This window comes from Rhamphochromis longiceps, linkage group LG7, assembly GCF_057381845.1.
Source record: "Rhamphochromis longiceps isolate RC_006_pf linkage group LG7, R_longiceps_female_GT1.1, whole genome shotgun sequence".
Classification (NCBI taxonomy): Eukaryota; Metazoa; Chordata; class Actinopteri; order Cichliformes; family Cichlidae; genus Rhamphochromis; species Rhamphochromis longiceps.
Genome location: NC_140563.1, coordinates 50,518,357 through 50,535,774, shown reverse-complemented (window position 1 = coordinate 50,535,774; position 17,418 = coordinate 50,518,357). Strand labels below are relative to the sequence as shown.

The 17,418-nt window shown below is 39.3% G+C and overlaps 2 protein-coding genes and 1 pseudogene across 4 annotated transcripts in view; all 3 read right to left on the bottom strand.

Moving 5' to 3' along the window:
* Window positions 1-610: 610 nt before the first annotated feature.
* Window positions 611-7,512, bottom strand: sdad1 (SDA1 domain containing 1). The gene is made up of 22 exons (XM_085414132.1): window positions 7,303-7,512; window positions 7,095-7,199; window positions 6,916-7,014; window positions 6,707-6,817; window positions 5,603-5,674; window positions 5,411-5,511; window positions 5,255-5,312; window positions 4,942-5,016; window positions 4,635-4,736; window positions 4,424-4,493; window positions 4,211-4,314; window positions 3,907-3,964; window positions 3,386-3,444; window positions 3,218-3,294; window positions 2,655-2,752; window positions 2,492-2,568; window positions 2,017-2,146; window positions 1,837-1,928; window positions 1,516-1,697; window positions 1,252-1,336; window positions 925-1,086; window positions 611-829 (listed from the first exon to the last, which is right to left on the bottom strand). The coding sequence occupies exons 1-22, from the start codon at window positions 7,390-7,392 to the stop codon at window positions 782-784; spliced, it is 2,055 nt and encodes a 684-aa protein (XP_085270258.1). The 5' UTR covers window positions 7,393-7,512; the 3' UTR covers window positions 611-781.
* A 1,777-nt stretch (window positions 7,513-9,289) lies between these two features.
* On the bottom strand, window positions 9,290-13,518 carry LOC146666219 (uncharacterized; annotated as a pseudogene).
* Window positions 13,519-14,457: 939 nt separating this feature from the next.
* Window positions 14,458-17,418, bottom strand: part of ptpn13 (protein tyrosine phosphatase non-receptor type 13) — a 53,862-nt gene continuing 50,901 nt past the window's right edge. For all 3 annotated transcript variants that reach the window (XM_085414128.1, XM_085414129.1, XM_085414130.1), the window contains 4 exons: window positions 16,898-17,235; window positions 16,288-16,503; window positions 16,142-16,204; window positions 14,458-16,037 (listed from right to left, as the gene is read on the bottom strand). In XM_085414128.1, the coding sequence (XP_085270254.1) occupies window positions 15,960-16,037; window positions 16,142-16,204; window positions 16,288-16,503; window positions 16,898-17,235 (695 nt within the window). In that variant the 3' untranslated portion in view covers window positions 14,458-15,959. The remainder of the gene's footprint in view (window positions 16,038-16,141; window positions 16,205-16,287; window positions 16,504-16,897; window positions 17,236-17,418) is intronic.

Here is a 17,418-nt window from a genome sequence, read left to right as displayed (position 1 = left end):
TTGATACCGATAAAAATACCAATATCAAATCTGTTACAGTGTAATGGTGCCAGCTTAAAAGTTAAAGCATCTAAAAAGCAGTACAACAGTACTATGGTGTGTGTGTGTGTGTATAAATAAAACATAAGAAGCTAAAGAAGTGGGTACAGTAGATAACACTTGGGACAAATAAAGCCCTAAAGTGGGGAGAAATGTGCAAAGTAAGGACATTTAAGATTGTAATTACAATTACACAACTCTATTCTCCAATAAAATCTTACATAAGATCGCACATTAACACCTTTGTACCCTGAGGAGTTCTCTTTACTGAACAGTAGTGTATGGCTGGCATTTCTATAGCACCCTGCAAACAACACTGAAAACAAGTCGTGGAAGTTCATACACAAGCAAACATGGAGAGGCATGGCTTAAAAATATGCAACAGTGTTCCAGCAGATAGTATCAAAACTAAGAGCGCTGTGTTTAATGTAGTTAAATAGAACAGTACAAAAACAGAGAACACTCAGTCAGCGCTTGTATTCTGACATACCAGATATTTACATTTAACTTAATATTAAAAGTATATAGTGAACAAAAATGACAACCAACTCAAGTAAAACACATCACACAATTATCAAAGATCATTTATTTCGGAAAATGAGTAAATTATGCTGTTTATCCACAGAAAAAAATACATGTTAAAGTGTGTTTTACAGTCCAATTAAAGGATCTACGTTTTTTATTTAGATTTTTTTTTAAACACAAAGTTTAGCAAGCAACTACAACACAATGTCCTTTTCTGCTACTTGTACTGCTTCTTCTTCTTCAGGAGAGCCTCTCGTAAAGCAATCTAGATTAAAAGACACATAAAAAACATTTCCAGGTGAAATGCCAAAGTAGTTTCTTGTTTATATACACATTTGTAAAAAGGCATGTGTGACTTACCTGTTTCTCTCTGAAGGAGCGTTTGCCTTTAGTCCTGACGTTCTGACTGTGCCTCATCATCATGAAGTTCTTATTTCTCCTCTTCTCCTTGTTGCTGCTGCTAGCGTGTGGGTTTAGCTTGGTCCGCTTCTTGACAAACTCCTTCCTGTCCGTCCGTCCCGCCTAGAAAATCAAACACATCATTAGGCCAGAATGCTAACAATAAATCAGGCTTACACTTCTGAAATGCACTGAGAGTTTCTTAAACTCCCCAGAGTCAGTGTTTCATATGCATGAACTGATTTTTCATTTAAACAAATGTGCACATTTCCATCACAATTTATTCACCATTGCTGTTGCCAGTCGTGTTTCCTTGTCCGCTTTTGGTTTCTTGTGCAGTCTCTCAATATCTCTCAACGTCAGCAGCTCTCCTCTGGGAAAAAAAATAAATAAGATGACCGTCATTCTCAACAAGCTAATCAGCACAAAGGCCCACATGCTAAATTCAAGAGACCGTGAACCTGAGAGTAAAACTGTTTTGCACAAACTATTAAGATTTCAATAAAATACATTTCATTTTATGAATGTTTAAGGTTCATTTCATGCCCTTACTTGTCTCGCTCGTCATCACTGTCCACATTTTTCCTCTTCTTGCCTGGTGCAGCATTGACCTCTTTGGCCATCTGGACCAGACTGATCTTCTTGAAGTCATCTTGGGTGAGGAGCCTGCTGGCGCTGACCGCCGCTGCCTTGGCTTTTCTTTCCTCAGCTGTCATGCTTTGAAGCTTCTCTGCCTGATTAACAACAAAAAACAAACATGAAAAACCAGAACAGTTTTATAAATATATACCTTTTTTTCCTACCATGAAATAGTATGAATAATGAGGTTTTAGCAATCTGTCAAGCTATGTTTGTTCATTTTTTTAAACTCACCACTTCTCCTGTATCTTCATCAGATGAGTGGTGAACGTCCACCCACTCCCCATCTTCATCATCATCACTAATACTGGCACTCTCCCAGCCGTCTGTTATATAAAACAATACAAATATATTATTCACACATTCTGTACGTACACAGAGAGCGCGCAGGCGGATGTTACAACAGTGGCCGACCTTCATCGTCCTCTCCCTCTTTGTTCTCCTCCTCCACCTCCAGGACCTCTGCTCCGGGGATATAGTCTTTAGCCTCCAGCTGTCCGTAGTCTTTGATCTTGGCCTCTGCCGATGCCTCAGTGGGTCTCCCCTGAATGACGAGTAGGGTTTATACTTACAGACGTGTAGCTTCAACTATTCTAGGAACTGGAAAACATTTATATTGACCCAGGTAACAAGAATGGGCTGATCTCCATCTTTTATCTCCTTTGTACTTCTTGAACGTTCAGAACAATTTTATGGTTTATTAACATTCATTTTACATTAGATTTTCAAATGTGCTGCCACTACTTGACTACTTAAGAAAACATAGCACCCCACAATTCACTCAAATGTTCATAAAATAGATTTTTTTCCTCATTTTACTGCAAATCGGAAGGCAAATCATCATTTTTGAAAATGTTTTGAAGTTCATATAGAGTTCTATGAAGCTCACCCTATCCTTTCTGTGCAGCATCTGTGGATTAAGACTCCTGAACAACTGGATAAGTCCTCTGGCAGACATCATTACATCTGAAAATGAAGGCAGTGTACATCATGTGAACATGAATACAGACTTCAACACAATCACAAAAACCTGAAATAGACCAATTACTTACTCTTGTCTTTGTGGGTCTTGTATTGGGACAGGTCCTGCAGAAGGTCCTCGTTGATGGCGAGCGGACAGCGTGCTGCCACCTCCCTGATGGCATTGAGACTGAAACATAAACGAAAAAGTCAGTTTTATTATAAAAGTATAGAGTAAAACTAAAGAGGTAGCTACAAAAACCCTGTATGAACACTTGCTGGGCACCTAACAGACTTCTCATTGATGAAAATATCTAATCAACCGATCACATGTCTGCAACTCAACTCATTTAAGCACATCGTCATGACAATGAGTTCACTGTATTGAAATGGCACCAGATCTCATTCCAACAGAGCACCTTTGGAGTGTGGCGGAACAGGAGATTTGCTTAACTGATGTGCAGCTGATAAATCTGCAGCAACCATTTGACGCTGTCGTGTCAGGTAGGAAAATCTAGAGCTCCTTCCTGAATCTGTGCCACGATTACACAGAGGTGTACCTAATAAAATGGCTGGTCGGTGTATGTTATAGGTTTAGCTTGACTCATTTTTCAATTCACCACATCTTTTGAGTATCGTATAAAGACCTACTTACCCCACAGTCATGACCTCTCCAGAGTTTCTCTCTGTCACAAAGTTGTTGGCGATTGTCATGATCACAGGTTCAATGATCTGCAGCAGAACAGTGTTAAACAGGAAGAGCAGTGTGAAACTACTGTGTTAAACCAGCTTAAAACGACTGAGTAAATAGGAGTAAATGTACCTCAGGGGGAACGAGCTGGTGGGAGGCCTGAGCAGCACAGAGAAGAATCTTTGTCACATCTGCAAAGATGCTGGTTAGAAAAGTCTCATGGACAAATGATTTCTCATGAAAATTCTAATTTAAATGTAAATAATAATAATAGCTTAGTTAGTACTGCTATGTATCAATTTAGATTGTTTTGAGGTGGGTTGCTGAGTTTTGGAGATATCAGGAATGTTTTTTTTAAAACTAAACTACACCACCACACCAGAAGGACCCAGTTAAGAAAGTTCCACTAAGAAAGGACACTGATGTTTATATCCCATCTAGCTGGTGGACACTGGGAGATGAACTTTTTGCTCTCAGGTAACACAGTACAAAGAGACACTGCTGATGAGGTATCACTCACTAAAACAAGAGCCAATTATTTCCATTTTATTCAAGAGAAGGCAGCAGACATCCCCAAAACTGGGTCTAGATGAATAAACAGCAGTACAGGACAGAAAAGAGCATCTGTTTCTTTAGCTGTGAGTTCTTTTTACCTCTCTGGTGAGGCTGAAGAAACCTCTGGATGAAAGGGTAGAAATTAAAGAGGAAGAGCTGTAAAAGAAAAAGAACACCAAGTGTTTACTCGCCAGAAGAAGAAGAAAGAAGAAAAAACAATGCATACGTCACTCATGCCTCAACAGCTGCGATTTAAATGTGGAGTTCAATAAAAGCCAGTACATGTTTTACCAGACCCGACACACAGGACTGAAGGGTGCATTTAAAACTGCGTTAATCTGACTTGAATAAACTCATTTACGAAAGAACAAAAAACCCCCAAAAAACAGATGAGTCACCGACCTCGTGGATTCCAACCAGTCGGGATATGAGCTCCATCATCATGATCTTAACCTCGAAGCGCTCCTTTGAGTCTTCCAGCTGCTTTAAGAGCTTCTCTGAGAAATCTAAAGAAAAAAAATAGATTTTATACAGTTCTATGAACGGAAGCCTAAATGACCTCGAGGCAAATTCTGTGTGTTCCATTTGCTGCAGTGATGCTGAACAATTAGATACCTTGAGGGTCGTGAATAAGGTGAACTGCAGAGAAATTAAAAACTTCTGCTTTCTTCTTCTTTTTATGTTTCTAAGAGAAAATGCGAGGATAAAGAGTTAAAACAATTCATCCTAGCACAGCAGTAAATCATCTCTCAGTACTGTCCTGTTAACCATCTTAAAGTTACACAATTGGAATTAGAAACAGTCCCTTCAGGTAAAACAGTGGCACCTTGAGGACTTTCATAGCCTTTTCCAGCTTCTTCTTGTTCTTGGAGGTTTTCTTGCCAGTGGAGAATTTCGCCATCAAGTCTCTCGCTGATGGCCCTTCATTCTTCACACACACACACACACACACACACACACACACACACACACACACACACACACACACACACACACACTTACTGAATACTGCACAACAAATCTAAACCATATTTGTCTGTTTCAAATGCATTCTACCTTAGCATGAAAGAAAAAAAATTTCTATATTGTATCATAACATATCATACATCAAACTGTCCATCTTTGATGCTTACCTCTGATTCTGAGTCACTCTCATTTTTCTCATTTTCATCTGTTCCCAGGAAGAATTTAAGGCCTGCAACAAGGATCTAAACAAGAAGATTGCCTGGTCATAAGCACTAATGTTTCCACTTAATCAATATCATAAACAACGTATTTTTATATATATATATATATATATATATATATATATATATATATATATATATATATATATATATATATATATATATATATATATATATATATACCCAATTTTGCTGTGCAAGAAACCCCACAATGACAATAAAAGCTCTAGGTCTAAGTCTTAATACCCCCAAAATATACCTTTGTCACTTTGGAGAAGCATGTAGTTGTGATAACATTAACTGTTTTGGGATCATTCCTGCAACAAAACAAAAAAAGAAAAGATGTTCAAACAAAATAATTATACATTGGCCGTAAAATAGCCGCTTTAACGTTTCCATTTCACTTTGAACCCACCATATGTTCCTTTTGTACAGCTCCACCATCACATCTAATGAGATCTTTGCTGCTATTGGATTACTGTCTCTCAGCATGGTGTACATGAAGTTCTGTAACATCTGTAACAAATGACAGCACAACGCTGTGAGTGCACACCATTTTACAAAGACTATCAAACAATATCAGGGTGCACAACAGCTGTGTACTTACTGTGTTGACCTTGTTGTTTTTATGTTTTGCGTTGATGTTTTTGATGTCTGCTACAATGTGTGTGTACAAAGTCTGAAGAGAGAAAAACATTGTTTACATGAAAGCAAAACAAACAAACAAAAATAAACAGAAGCAATCAGAAGACTGTCCCATTGGTAGGTCTGCAGAAGCTCTAACAGCAGAAAACCAGGTCCACAGATCAAAGTTATTAACTCATCACTACATAAGGCATTCACCAGTTAGCAAAATTAAACTCACTGGCCACTTCGTTAGGTACACCGAGTGAATAGCAAGACTGCTTTAGGCAACAGGAGCTCAAATAACCACTCAGTACAACCAAGGTCTGCAGAAGAGCATCACTGACTGCAGAGTACATCAAATCTTAGTACCAAATGAGTATCACAGCAGGATAACACACCATTTCACAAAACTAAAATCATCGCAAACTGGTTCCTCAAACATGACAAGTTCAGTTCACTGTACTCAAATATCATGTACAGCCACCAAATCTCAATCCAACAGAATGCAGGCTTTTTTACATTTTAAATTCCTAAGTTTTAAAAGCTTAAAACCAACTAAAGCTATCAACAGAACATGAACAAGCAGCTTTATGACTAAAACAGCTGTACTGGATTGAGTCAACCAGCCAAGTCATTCAAAATCACACTCATGTTTACAACAGCAACCTGTGGAAAATTATGAGGTCGATATTTTATTTTTATTATTGCTCTAGCATATTGTACGAATATATATGTGTATATATAGAATAACGAATCTTGGCCAACAAATGGATAAGATGCCCCAGATGGCATGTTGGCTCTCGAAATTCTTAATGTCAAGAGTTTCACTTCCTGCTTAAATCTTAAGAAAAAAAACCCCAGCAACATAAAATAATTTCTATTATCCATATATCACGAATGGTCCTCATGCTCGGTATTGATCTAGTTTTTGGGCAAACTGTCTACATGTTTACACAGACAAAACTTTTGTTTATCTTTATAAATATCTAAACAACAGCTTCCAAGATTGCTCTCTCAAAATACTGGGAAAAAACTGTAATGTCCCTTAATTACGCTGCTGTTTGGGGAAAGAGCTTAGTCTTACCTTCCTAAGCAGCTTGTCATGACATCGCAGCAGCTCAAAGAAGAGCTCTAGGAGGCCTGAGGCATCAATCAAGTCTTTATTCCTCAGAAGGATCAGAGCTTTGCAGAAGGTCTGACAAAGACAGCAGAAATGCATATAAACCATTCAAGTCTTTAGCAAAACTAAAGTGACGGGTTCACATGAATCCTGGTGTATGAACCCAACCTCACCATTCGTAGGTCCGGCTCCAGGACTGTGTGGTAACTAAGTAATAACTCAGACAACTCTTTAGGAAACGTGGAGAGCTGCTGGGGGAAGCAGTGACCAACCTGAAGGGCAAAGAATAATTGTATTGAGACAACTTCTAAGATTCAGGACTATTCACTACACCAAAAACACACCGGGTTACCTGAGCGAGAAACATAACGAGGTCTGCAAGCTCCTTGCTCGGTTTGTCAGGCTGCAGCTTAAAGATCTGCACATTGGACTGATAGTGTCGGTACTGTTGCAGAAACTGCGGACGAAAACGAGAGGATTACATGAGCAAAAGAAGGCTCACACTTCCAAAACAACTCTACCAGCTAATGCGTTTAGCAGTCTTAGCTAACAACACTCACCTCCTCGACGTACGACTGCGGATCTCTTTTTATGAGATTCTGAAGTTGAGGCAGATTGTTTGGTAGTTTGTTGTTCTGTCGACCGGACATGGTTTAAGATTATATTATGTATGTGTTACAGAATAATGAAAAGCAGCACTTCTTACAGGGCAAGCATGGCCAATGTGTACGCTGCCATTTAATTTGAGGGGATCCAAACGTCACATCCGGCCACACTGTCGTCACTTCTGTTTTCGTCTTCGAAGAAACGCTCGTGTACAAAAGTTAAAGGGGAGAAAAATCGTTGAATTCAAAGAATGTAAAACAATGCAGAGTTTTTGTGTGATAATATTTTGATTTTATATTCATAAGCGCTCTTTATATTTTGCACCAACTTTTCTTGCATTTAAAAATCATGTAAAAAATGTTTGTATACTTGAAGACAGTTCAATAATAATAAATAAATAAATAAATAAATAAATAAATAAATAACGGTATGATGAAGAGAAATGTGTCCAGTAAAGTCAGAAAGCTTTCCAACGAGTTTTATATGGTGGCCCTGAGAGGCCAAACGGACTGCAACTTAAGCAAACACCAGCAATAAGAAAAATGCTGCAAAAGCACACAAAATACAACGGAAATGGGAAAAAAGAAAACAGAAATAAGAAAAACGAAAACAGAAATAGGTAAAAACAGATTTCCATAGCACAAGGGAAGTGCTTCTGGGGAGACAAGAACCAGATGGACCAGTTGCGGGAACCAAAATATGCTAAGAATTGCGGTGGGAGACACTTAAAAGAAGTGGAGGATCTATCCGTTTTGTGAAGGAAAAAAAGATGAGAGGTAAGTGTTAGCCTAACTATTAGCCTAAAAATCCATCATCAGTATTATATGAATCATGATAAAACACACCTACCATGTTTTGGGTTCCTGCAACTGGTCCTCCAGGTTTATGATGTACTTTCATTTATCTTTACTTAGTTGATTATTTCTTACCAGAATATGAATTCTAACAGTTGTCAAATGGGGCTGTAGGCTGTGGACCAAACTTCTTTTCTTTTCTTTTTTTGCCTGTCCCGATCAGAATTGGCAGTCTGAAGGCCAAGAAAGATGCCAAATGGATTTATTTTTCCAAGTGGGTCATTATGGCTTTGTCATATTGGTCCACTTGATTGATCTTTATTATCATTATTATTATTATTTATTTTATTTTAAGTTATTACAGACTGGACAGCCATGAGTGGGGGATAGGAAAGAGAGAAAGAAAGAAAGAAAGAAAGTAAGAAAGGGAAAGAAAAACAAAGGGGAAGAGGGACAGGAAGATATAGTGTGTGTCTGTGAACACACTTGTAATCATGTAACTATCTGCTAGAAGGTGTGGGGAGCCATAGCCCTGCCCCTCAGGGCCTGAAGCAGGTATGGAGGAGATTCAGGCCCCAGACATCCAACAGTGGCTTGTGTGTTCTTAACGGGGTCCGACCAATGACTTAATTTTAATATTTTTAAATAGCTGCCACATAAGTATGAATCTAAAATATACATGTGTATTATAGAAAAAAAGCAAAAACGGTTGTGCTGTTTGTTCATAATAAATGGGTAGGGGTGCATAGTCAGTAAAAGTCACCAAGGCTCTGCAGAGCTCCAAACCTCCTCTGCCACAGACAGAAGCATAACAAATGTGCACTGGGAGCTTCATGGCATGGAGTTCTACAGCCAGTAAATCTATATGTATGTGGCCAAGAACCTTAGTCCATGTAATGTATCTTAGCACAGTTTACTTGTGGCAGTTAGGTCAGCTAGTGGGATGGCAGAGAGGGTAACCTTTACATTATTTTATTGTAGAGTGACAGGAACTGCCTATGAGCTTCTAATCAAGCATAAATATTGACAGAAAATGTATCAAAGGAAATACATTGATGAAAATCAAAGAAGAGAAATATTTATGTGGCGTTCCATTTTCCTGAGAACTGACTGGCTGTGATGCCTTCTTCAAGTACTACATGCTACTTCGTCCTGCTAGTTAAACCTGCTGTCTGTTGTCAGGTCTCCTCCTGTTTCACTGGCATGTATCCATCACCAGAGGGCTCCACTGACCTGCCTGTAGACATCAGAGCAAATTGTAGTGGCTGGAGTTGCAAAGCTGGACTCAGACCTGGCCAGGCCAGGCAAGTTCAAAGGCAGTTGTGGTAAGAGAGAGCAGGGAGTATAGTAAAGCACTGCTGCTCCTCTTCTCCACCGCTGGATCCACCTGAATCCAAGCTGGGAGGCTCCAGGCGGTTAGCCTGCTGCTTCATAATCAGAACAAACCTGAATAAACTTCCCAAACACACCTCTGCTCCTTCCAAACAGCCTCTGAAAAACTGCCTTTTGTTTATTTTCTCCCTCATTCTCGTCCTTGCCCTCAGGCTTTTCATCATGCCTATCAGTCATGTTGATGCTGTCTCCATGCTCTCTTTACTGGCCTCTTCACAACTGCACATGCCTGAATCTAGATTCGGGAGCCTAAATTGATCAGTGTTGAGCTTCTCAGATTTCACACTACCCTGGCTCACTGTAGCTGCTGCCTTTGAGAAGAAACTTTAACATCACTTTTTCTTTCTCCCTCGCTTCAGTCCCATCTTTACTTATTTACCCTTCATTTAATTATTAACGTCTGAATTCAAATCTTTTGCATATGACTGTCTGAGGTCTGGACCCCACTAAATGTCTTTGCTTTGCTCCAGCCTCTGCCCTGGCAAATAAATTAAATCACTTCTGAAAACTTCTCCTGTAGCTGTGATTTATTTGAATATTTAGGATAGGATTTAGAATTCAACTTTATTGTCATTACACATGTATACATACAGGGTAACGAAATAAAGTTTGCATCTAATCAGAAGTGCAAGAGCAGTAAGTGCAAAACAAGAGAAGACTGTATACAAGTAAGTTAAGTAGAGAGCAAATATACAGATGTACTGATATATACAGATACATGTAGTATAAATGGTGGAATAGTTATGAACAGATTATGTACAGAGAGACCAACAATACAGCTGAACTACAGACAAATGTACAGCATACAGATGTTCTATATTGCTATACAGACGGGGCAGATATAGAGGTTTACTATGAACAAATATACAGATGTGCTACATATATACAGATGTAGCGTGTGGATAAACAGATCTACAGAGCACTATGAATATATCTACAGTAGTGGAAGCGTAGCTCTCTGAACAGACTATAATAGTGAACAGTGTACGTACGCAGTATAAAGGAGACTATACTATGTCAGTGTCCTAAAACTATAGCATTAACCAATGTGAGCATACAGTGAATGTTGAGAATGAAATGATCATGGTCCCTGGGAGGAGGAGTGTAGAAGGGTTAAGTGAGTGTGGATGGAAAGGTTCAGCAGGAGACTGAGCTCAGTAGGGTGACAGCTGTGGGGAAGAAGCTGTTTCTAAACCTGCTGGTTTTAGTCTGAAGGGTCCCGTAGCACCTTCTGGAGGGGAGAAGCTGGAAGCGTTTATTGACAGGATGAGAGGAGTCCCTGAGAATGACATATCTTCTTATGGACCTCCGCAATGGCAGGAAGTGGAGTCCCTATGATGCATTGGGCGGTTTTCACCACCCACTGCAGTGCCTTGTGGTCAGCAACAGAGCAATTCCCATACCAGACTGTGACACAGTTGGTCAGGATGCTCTCTATTGCACAGCGGTAGAAGTTACTCAGTATGTCAGTATGTGGTTCTTCTTCAGTGCTCTCAAGAAAAAGAGGTGCTGATGGACCCTCTTGACTAGGCTGGAGATGTTAGTTGACCAGGTCAGATTCTCAGAGATGTGGGTCCCCAAGAACTTGAAGCTGGAGACCCGTCAACAGCTGTGCCATTTATGTAGATTTAGATGCCATTTATCTTCTCTCTCGTGAAGTCCTCAATGAGCTCTTTGGTTTTGCTGGTACTCAGAAGCAGGTTAATGTCAGCACCAAGCAGCTAGGTGCTTTACCTCTTCCCTCTAGCCCTGTGGAGTGCCAGTGTTGAGTGTGATGGTGGTAAAGCAGTTATGGCCTGACCTAACATGCTGGGGTCTGTTGGTCAGAAAGTCCATGATCCAGTTACAGATGGAGGTGCTGATTCCAAGATCCACAAGTTTGGTGATCGGCTTGGAGGGAATAGCTGTACTGAATGCTGAGCTGAAGTCAACAAACAGCATTCTTGCGTAAGTATTGTATAAATATTCTCAGATCACATCCAGTGGGTGATGGAAAATTTGCAACGATTCTACAAAAAGGTTCTACATGGTTAGTTTTTTTTTTCTCTCTTCCTACTGGTGATAATCCAGTGGGGCTCCAGTCACTCCAGGCTCCCTGGTAGTTCCACAAAACGGACTGCAAACAAACTGGTGCATCCATGACTGATCCTGCTGCTTCCACTGCACTTCACTCCTGTATGAATTGATCTTTTCACGACTGTTCACTTTGGACAAAAAGGAAACAGAGGTGACACTGACTTCTGGCTTCGCAGGATGATTCCTCTTAACAACAAGAGCACGCACACAGTTTGTTTTAGGCCACCATGAATAGCTCACATTGTAAATCACAGAGCCAGTATTTTATGCTGAAGCTTACACTCACTGTGACAGGATGGCTCATAGGAGGTCATTACACTCTGCTTCATTTGGGTCCAGTTCAGATTAAGGGACAACACATGGAAAGACAGAAACTGGAAACAAATGTTTGAAAAATATTTACTGGTAGAAAACATTCAGTGAAAATAATATTCATTTTTCTGTTTGGCAAACTTCAAATCTGAGTCACCAAAAGCCAATCAGACAAGAGAGTTGGTATAAACAGAGAGAGGAGATGAAGCTTCTTTTAGACAGAGGAATGAAAATATTTAGATTCACTTTAAAGGACAATTCTCTATTTTTAGCACATTCCAGTTTCACTTTCTTGCCATTAGTAGGAAACTGTACAGAAGGTACAATTAGCTTAAAATACATTAACACAGAAAAGTAAGAGTGTGATTCTGGTAAAAGATAAAACCGAAAATTTAGCATTTTTAAAGGTCCCTGCTCACAGACCTCTCTGCCTCTTTTCTTAACTGCAGTATATATGCTTGATTATTTGCACTACATTGCAGTGTACAGTTAGACTATGATTGTATCCATGGGGCTTGAGAACAATTACATTTGTTCACACACTCACAGTGTATTCATTTTCAAAGATCAGTGAGCACTTCTTTAAGGCTGGTCTGGAGACATTAAACTGCTCTAGGTGACAGAAAGTGTTGTAACGACTAAGAAGACAGTATTAATCCCTAATTTTGGTACACATTATGACAGCTGTGATTTATGTATTGTGTATATTATATGTTGAGGTTTTCTCTTTGTGACCGAGGTCCTTACTGGCAGTGAGATTTGTATTGAGCATGCACATATGTGCTGTTCCAGAAACGTGATGTTTTTATTGTAGTCACTGTAGCAAGTGAGATCAGGGAGAAATAAAACAGGAGAGATGGAGTGAAAAGATCAAACAACTGATCTTAAAGTCAATTATATCATATAAATTAAGAGAACAAAAGGCTAACTCTGTGGAAGGCTGAGATACTCATCACTTCTGCAGATGAGCAGCAGAGACAGCAGAATAAACAGAGAAAGTGTTTTCTTGTTGTCAAAGGAGCTTGCAAAGAAAAGCGTCTGGACTTCTTTAAGTTGCTTGAAGACGTTTCACCTCTCATCCGAGAAGCTTCTTCAGTTCTAAGGTCAAATGGTGGAGAGTCCCAGATATAAACCTAGTGGGAGTATCCCCCCACAGAGGGACAAAAGGACCCCCTGATGATCCTCTAATCGCCTGAGCCAAGGTGTGAAACTGGGTGTGGGTCCCAATCAGCCAGAGTTTCGGGTGAGTTCATTGTGAAACCTGGCCCCACCTTATCATGCGAATTCCTGAGGTCAGATGGCCCAGGATGTGAGTTCAATAGATACAACAGCAGTAATGCTAAACATATAGCACCATTAGTAAAGACTAGGTCAACCTATTCGACTACAAAAACAATGACCCTAATAAAGGACCAAGGTAATTGTAAAAACAAAATAACAAAAAAACAGAGAACTCCTCCTCATTAAGACCAGGATAACTGGTGGGCTTAAGGGTACAAATCCAATATGCCTCTGTTCGTGTTACGCATGTGATTCCCCCACGTCTGGTATCAAGATAGTACTCTCAATACCAGACACTCTTTCAGTCACTCCCATGATGTGCTGCCATGTAGTATTTGGCTATATAATCGCCAGTGTGAATGGCTTACCTACATTTATTAAGCCTGTCCTTGATTCATTTCATCAGATCTACAGAGAAACAAAAACACCTCTAGTGCATCTGAGATGGTATATGGGGTGAGTTATGACAAATGGGCAACTTCTGGTAAACGCCTGTGTACAACAACGACATACAATGAAACTACAGAAAATAAAATGTTGAAAACAAGTTAAATGTTTTGTTCTTGAAATATACAAAAGGGCAAAAAAGTAAAAGAATTTAACGCCTAAGTATTATTGTAATGCTTATAATCCCGCTCCCAAAGCAGCTGGTTAGTGTGCTCATGCGCAGGCTGGCTCTGATTTGCATAATTCACAATTGAGTAACCTTATCTTTCTTACACTGGGTATTGGTGGAGTTCCCTCAGTTCATACTCTGAAACAAGCCACTCTAGGTCATCTTCCTGGCTGGCTGCTCCTTGCAAACATAAGGTTTGAATACCAGGTGGGTGAGGGTTGTGTGCTCACACCCAGAGGACTCTAACAACATTATACTCTGCAGCTAGATGTGACACACTGGTCTGTCAGAGTTTACAAAATGAGCAGCAGAAGTAAAGTCGAAAGCTCTGGAACTCAACTTTGGTGATAGAGGATGAAGCTGTGTCTGAAGATGAAGGCCATAATGATATTAATTCTGAATCTGATGATTATATACCAAATGAGGGAACTGGAATTTCTCCATTAAACATAATCAAAACTGCGTCAGGGCCCACTAGAATGTCAGTGACTCGTTTGCTAAATATCAAGTCAGGTTTTGACTAATTTAGAATTAGATCGTCATTGAACCATGATCTGTGAGAGGTAAATAACACCACTGCACTTAATATTGACTGAAATAGTAACGGCATTAACAATGAGATATAAACAATATTTATTGGACACTTTTGGATAATTGCCCTGGGTCAACAACACAATGGGAAGCCTCTCTTTTACAGAATTACATGTGCCAATGAAACATTTTAACAGTATGCCTATAAGAAAAACCAGCCTTGAGGCAACCATAAAAATGCTGTCCAGTATGTATTGGGCAATATAAGCTTTATTTTGCATATCTGGGTAACTAAACAGCCATTTAAAACAATCATGAATATGTTTGAACACATAGCAATATTTCCAGAATTGTTTTACAATTATAAAACACTGAATTTTGGCACCACACGGTGGTTAAAAACTGGTAAAAGACAAGCCATCTCTGCTCCAATACCTCCTGCTTGAGCTGGATGTAGGCAAGTAGATTAAATCAGGGCATTTTAGATGAATCACTACATAAAGAGTATGGGCATACATTACATGAGAACCTGTAAGACAAACATTGCAATGGAGTCATCAGACAGTTAACACAATGTAAGGGCTCGAATGTGTAATCTCTGTTGAAGACCACTGAACTGTTGACTTATACGGTTGATTTTGGAATCACAGTTTAAAGAGGTCTGCTCTCTGATCTCAAACTACAGCTTTAATTATCTCTTGAAAAGTCAATAGCCTCCATAGAGATTCAACATCAAGATCCTTATTATTCCGTAATTGTGCAGGAACTGTGTGGAGCGCAGATGTAGTCGTTCTAGTAACCCACAGTTATACAAGCTGTAATCTCTCCCTCCAGTGGTGTTTATTAATAAGCAAATAAGGAAAAGTCACGTTAGGTTAATGCTTCTACGGGTGATGTTTAGTATGTGATGGCATCTTTTTATAGACAGAACAAAATGCACACATTTAGGCTGACAAATATTCTCAAAAGTATGCTAAAATGATTTATGTACTTTAAAAAAAAAAAAAAAAAGACAAAAAAAAGGCAAAGTAAAATATTTCATTTTTTTACCCCCAAAAAAGAAATATTCCTCTACATGTTATTTAAAACGTATCCAGTTTAATTTTTCAGGAGATGAATATGTACACTTTTAATTTCATCATTTGCCTCAGGAAGTGAGCAGTTTACTGTATAATAGATTTACATAGCAAATACTGACATAGTATTCTGTCAAGGCATGTTCCAGCATCAAAATAGGCTTCAAAGTACATAATATTGTTCCACATAAAATAGAAAATCGCTGATCATATTATAATTATTTTAGGGTATCCAAAAATCTGAACACCCCCCCGCCCACATCAATGTACTCTCGTGCGTGATAATTACAATGACAATCAGCAGTTCTTATAGATGCACTAAAAGGAAATAGCAGCCAGAGGGGGAGGGGAGGGCGGACAGGTAAAAAATATACTTCTTCTAAAGGATTTACTCTTGAGCTATCAAATAGATTAAGGCAATAAAAAACAAAAGAAAAACAAAACTTGTAGTGTAATTTGGCAATTCTCATTTTTTATTTTGCTTTCATCAAAGAGTCATCCAGCCTCCACATGACAGCGATTCAGGGTTTCTACTATCCTGAGATGTTTTCTTCTGCTTGAAGGCATCGGAGGACATAGAGGATCACTTGATAGCAGAAAATATACTGCTCCTGAAAAAGGAAAAGAAAAAAAAAAAAAAAAGAGAGGGAAATGTAAGGGAAAGCTTGGGAGCTACTAAGATGTGTAAATGCTACTAAGCTTAAAACCAAGTCACCTCTGTTTGAACCATTCCTTGTCTCTGAAGCCTCATGTTCCTGACAACGTCTGAAATATCAAACTACCAAAAGAAAAAGAAAAAAGGAGATTAGAAGTGATACTGAAAAAAGTTATTATTAAATTTATAAGATGAAAAATACTGACATCTGCATCTTTACTGATGAGACCCAGAACCACATCAATGCAGATGAGGGTCCCTGAACGACCAATGCCTGCACTGCAGTGTGTGATTATAGGCCCCGACTGATGAACGTGCCGCATGTAGGATATGAACGTGAGCAGCTGCTCAGGTTGTGAAGGTGTCCCATGGTCGGGCCATCCAGTGTAGTTTAGATGAGTAACAATCTGGTTTTCATTAGTCTGGAAAGAAGGAAACTCATATGTCAATGTGGACAATTCAAGTAGAAACATCTTAAATTAGGGATGTCAAACATAAGGCCAGAGGGTGAGAAACAGTCCAGCAAAGAGTCCAATCCGGCCCACTGGTCTGCTTTGGAAAATTAAGAGTGTGTAGATTTTGGACTTTATCAATAGCGAAAGCTGTAAAACATAAGACCCATCACCCCTAATTAGCATTCATATTACACCACAGTAATAGTCTGATATTAATAAAACTAAAAAATTAAACTTGATGTGAAAAAACAGTTTAACTAAAATAAACCTACAAACTAAACTGCGATGTAAAGTTTGACATCCCCGTCTTAAATTATCTGCACAATCGATCTATACACCGATATACATGATACATATTTACCTGGACATCTTTGACCTCGATGACACGGATGACGAAGTTGTCCAGGTGCTGGTCTTTGATAAGTGTTATCTGTAATCTGTCATCCACCATCTCTGCCGTCCTCGGCGTGTCTGGCCAGTACCGCTGACATTTGACTTTCCCCCCCTCAACCTCCTGGGTCATCATTGCAATCACATTGGACTTCTGCTCCCACACCATCTGCCAGAAGTCCCCCAGAGTAGTGGGTAAGGGTCCTTGACAGGCAATGTACATGAAGTTCTCATCCTTCACCGACATATTAATGAAGTTGGCGTTGATGTAGCCTCCGTCTTTGCCGAGGACAACACGAGTTGTGTCAACTAGAAGAGACGTCATGAAAAGTTTCAGGATTAAAATTTGAATTCAGAGAAAAAAGTACTAAAAAAAGCCATTAAAGTACAGTAGATGTACTGTAATAAAAGAGGATGTAGCCTCAGACCATGAGAAGAGACACAAGTGCTGTGGTTGGAGCATGAGGGGACAGTAAACATTTTATGGACAAC

Bases quoted from the DNA above. Each gene is read 5' to 3' on its own strand.
- sdad1 (XM_085414132.1), bottom strand. From the start codon at position 7,392: ATGTCCGGTCGACAGAACAACAAACTACCAAACAATCTGCCTCAACTT. The intron at 5,017-5,254 runs GTATATTTTGGG...CTTCTTGTTTAG, and splicing joins GCTTCTCCAAAGTGACAAAG to ATCCTTGTTGCAGGCCTTAA. The intron at 4,494-4,634 runs GTGCCACTGTTT...ATTTTCTCTTAG, and splicing joins AGGCTATGAAAGTCCTCAAG to AAACATAAAAAGAAGAAGAA.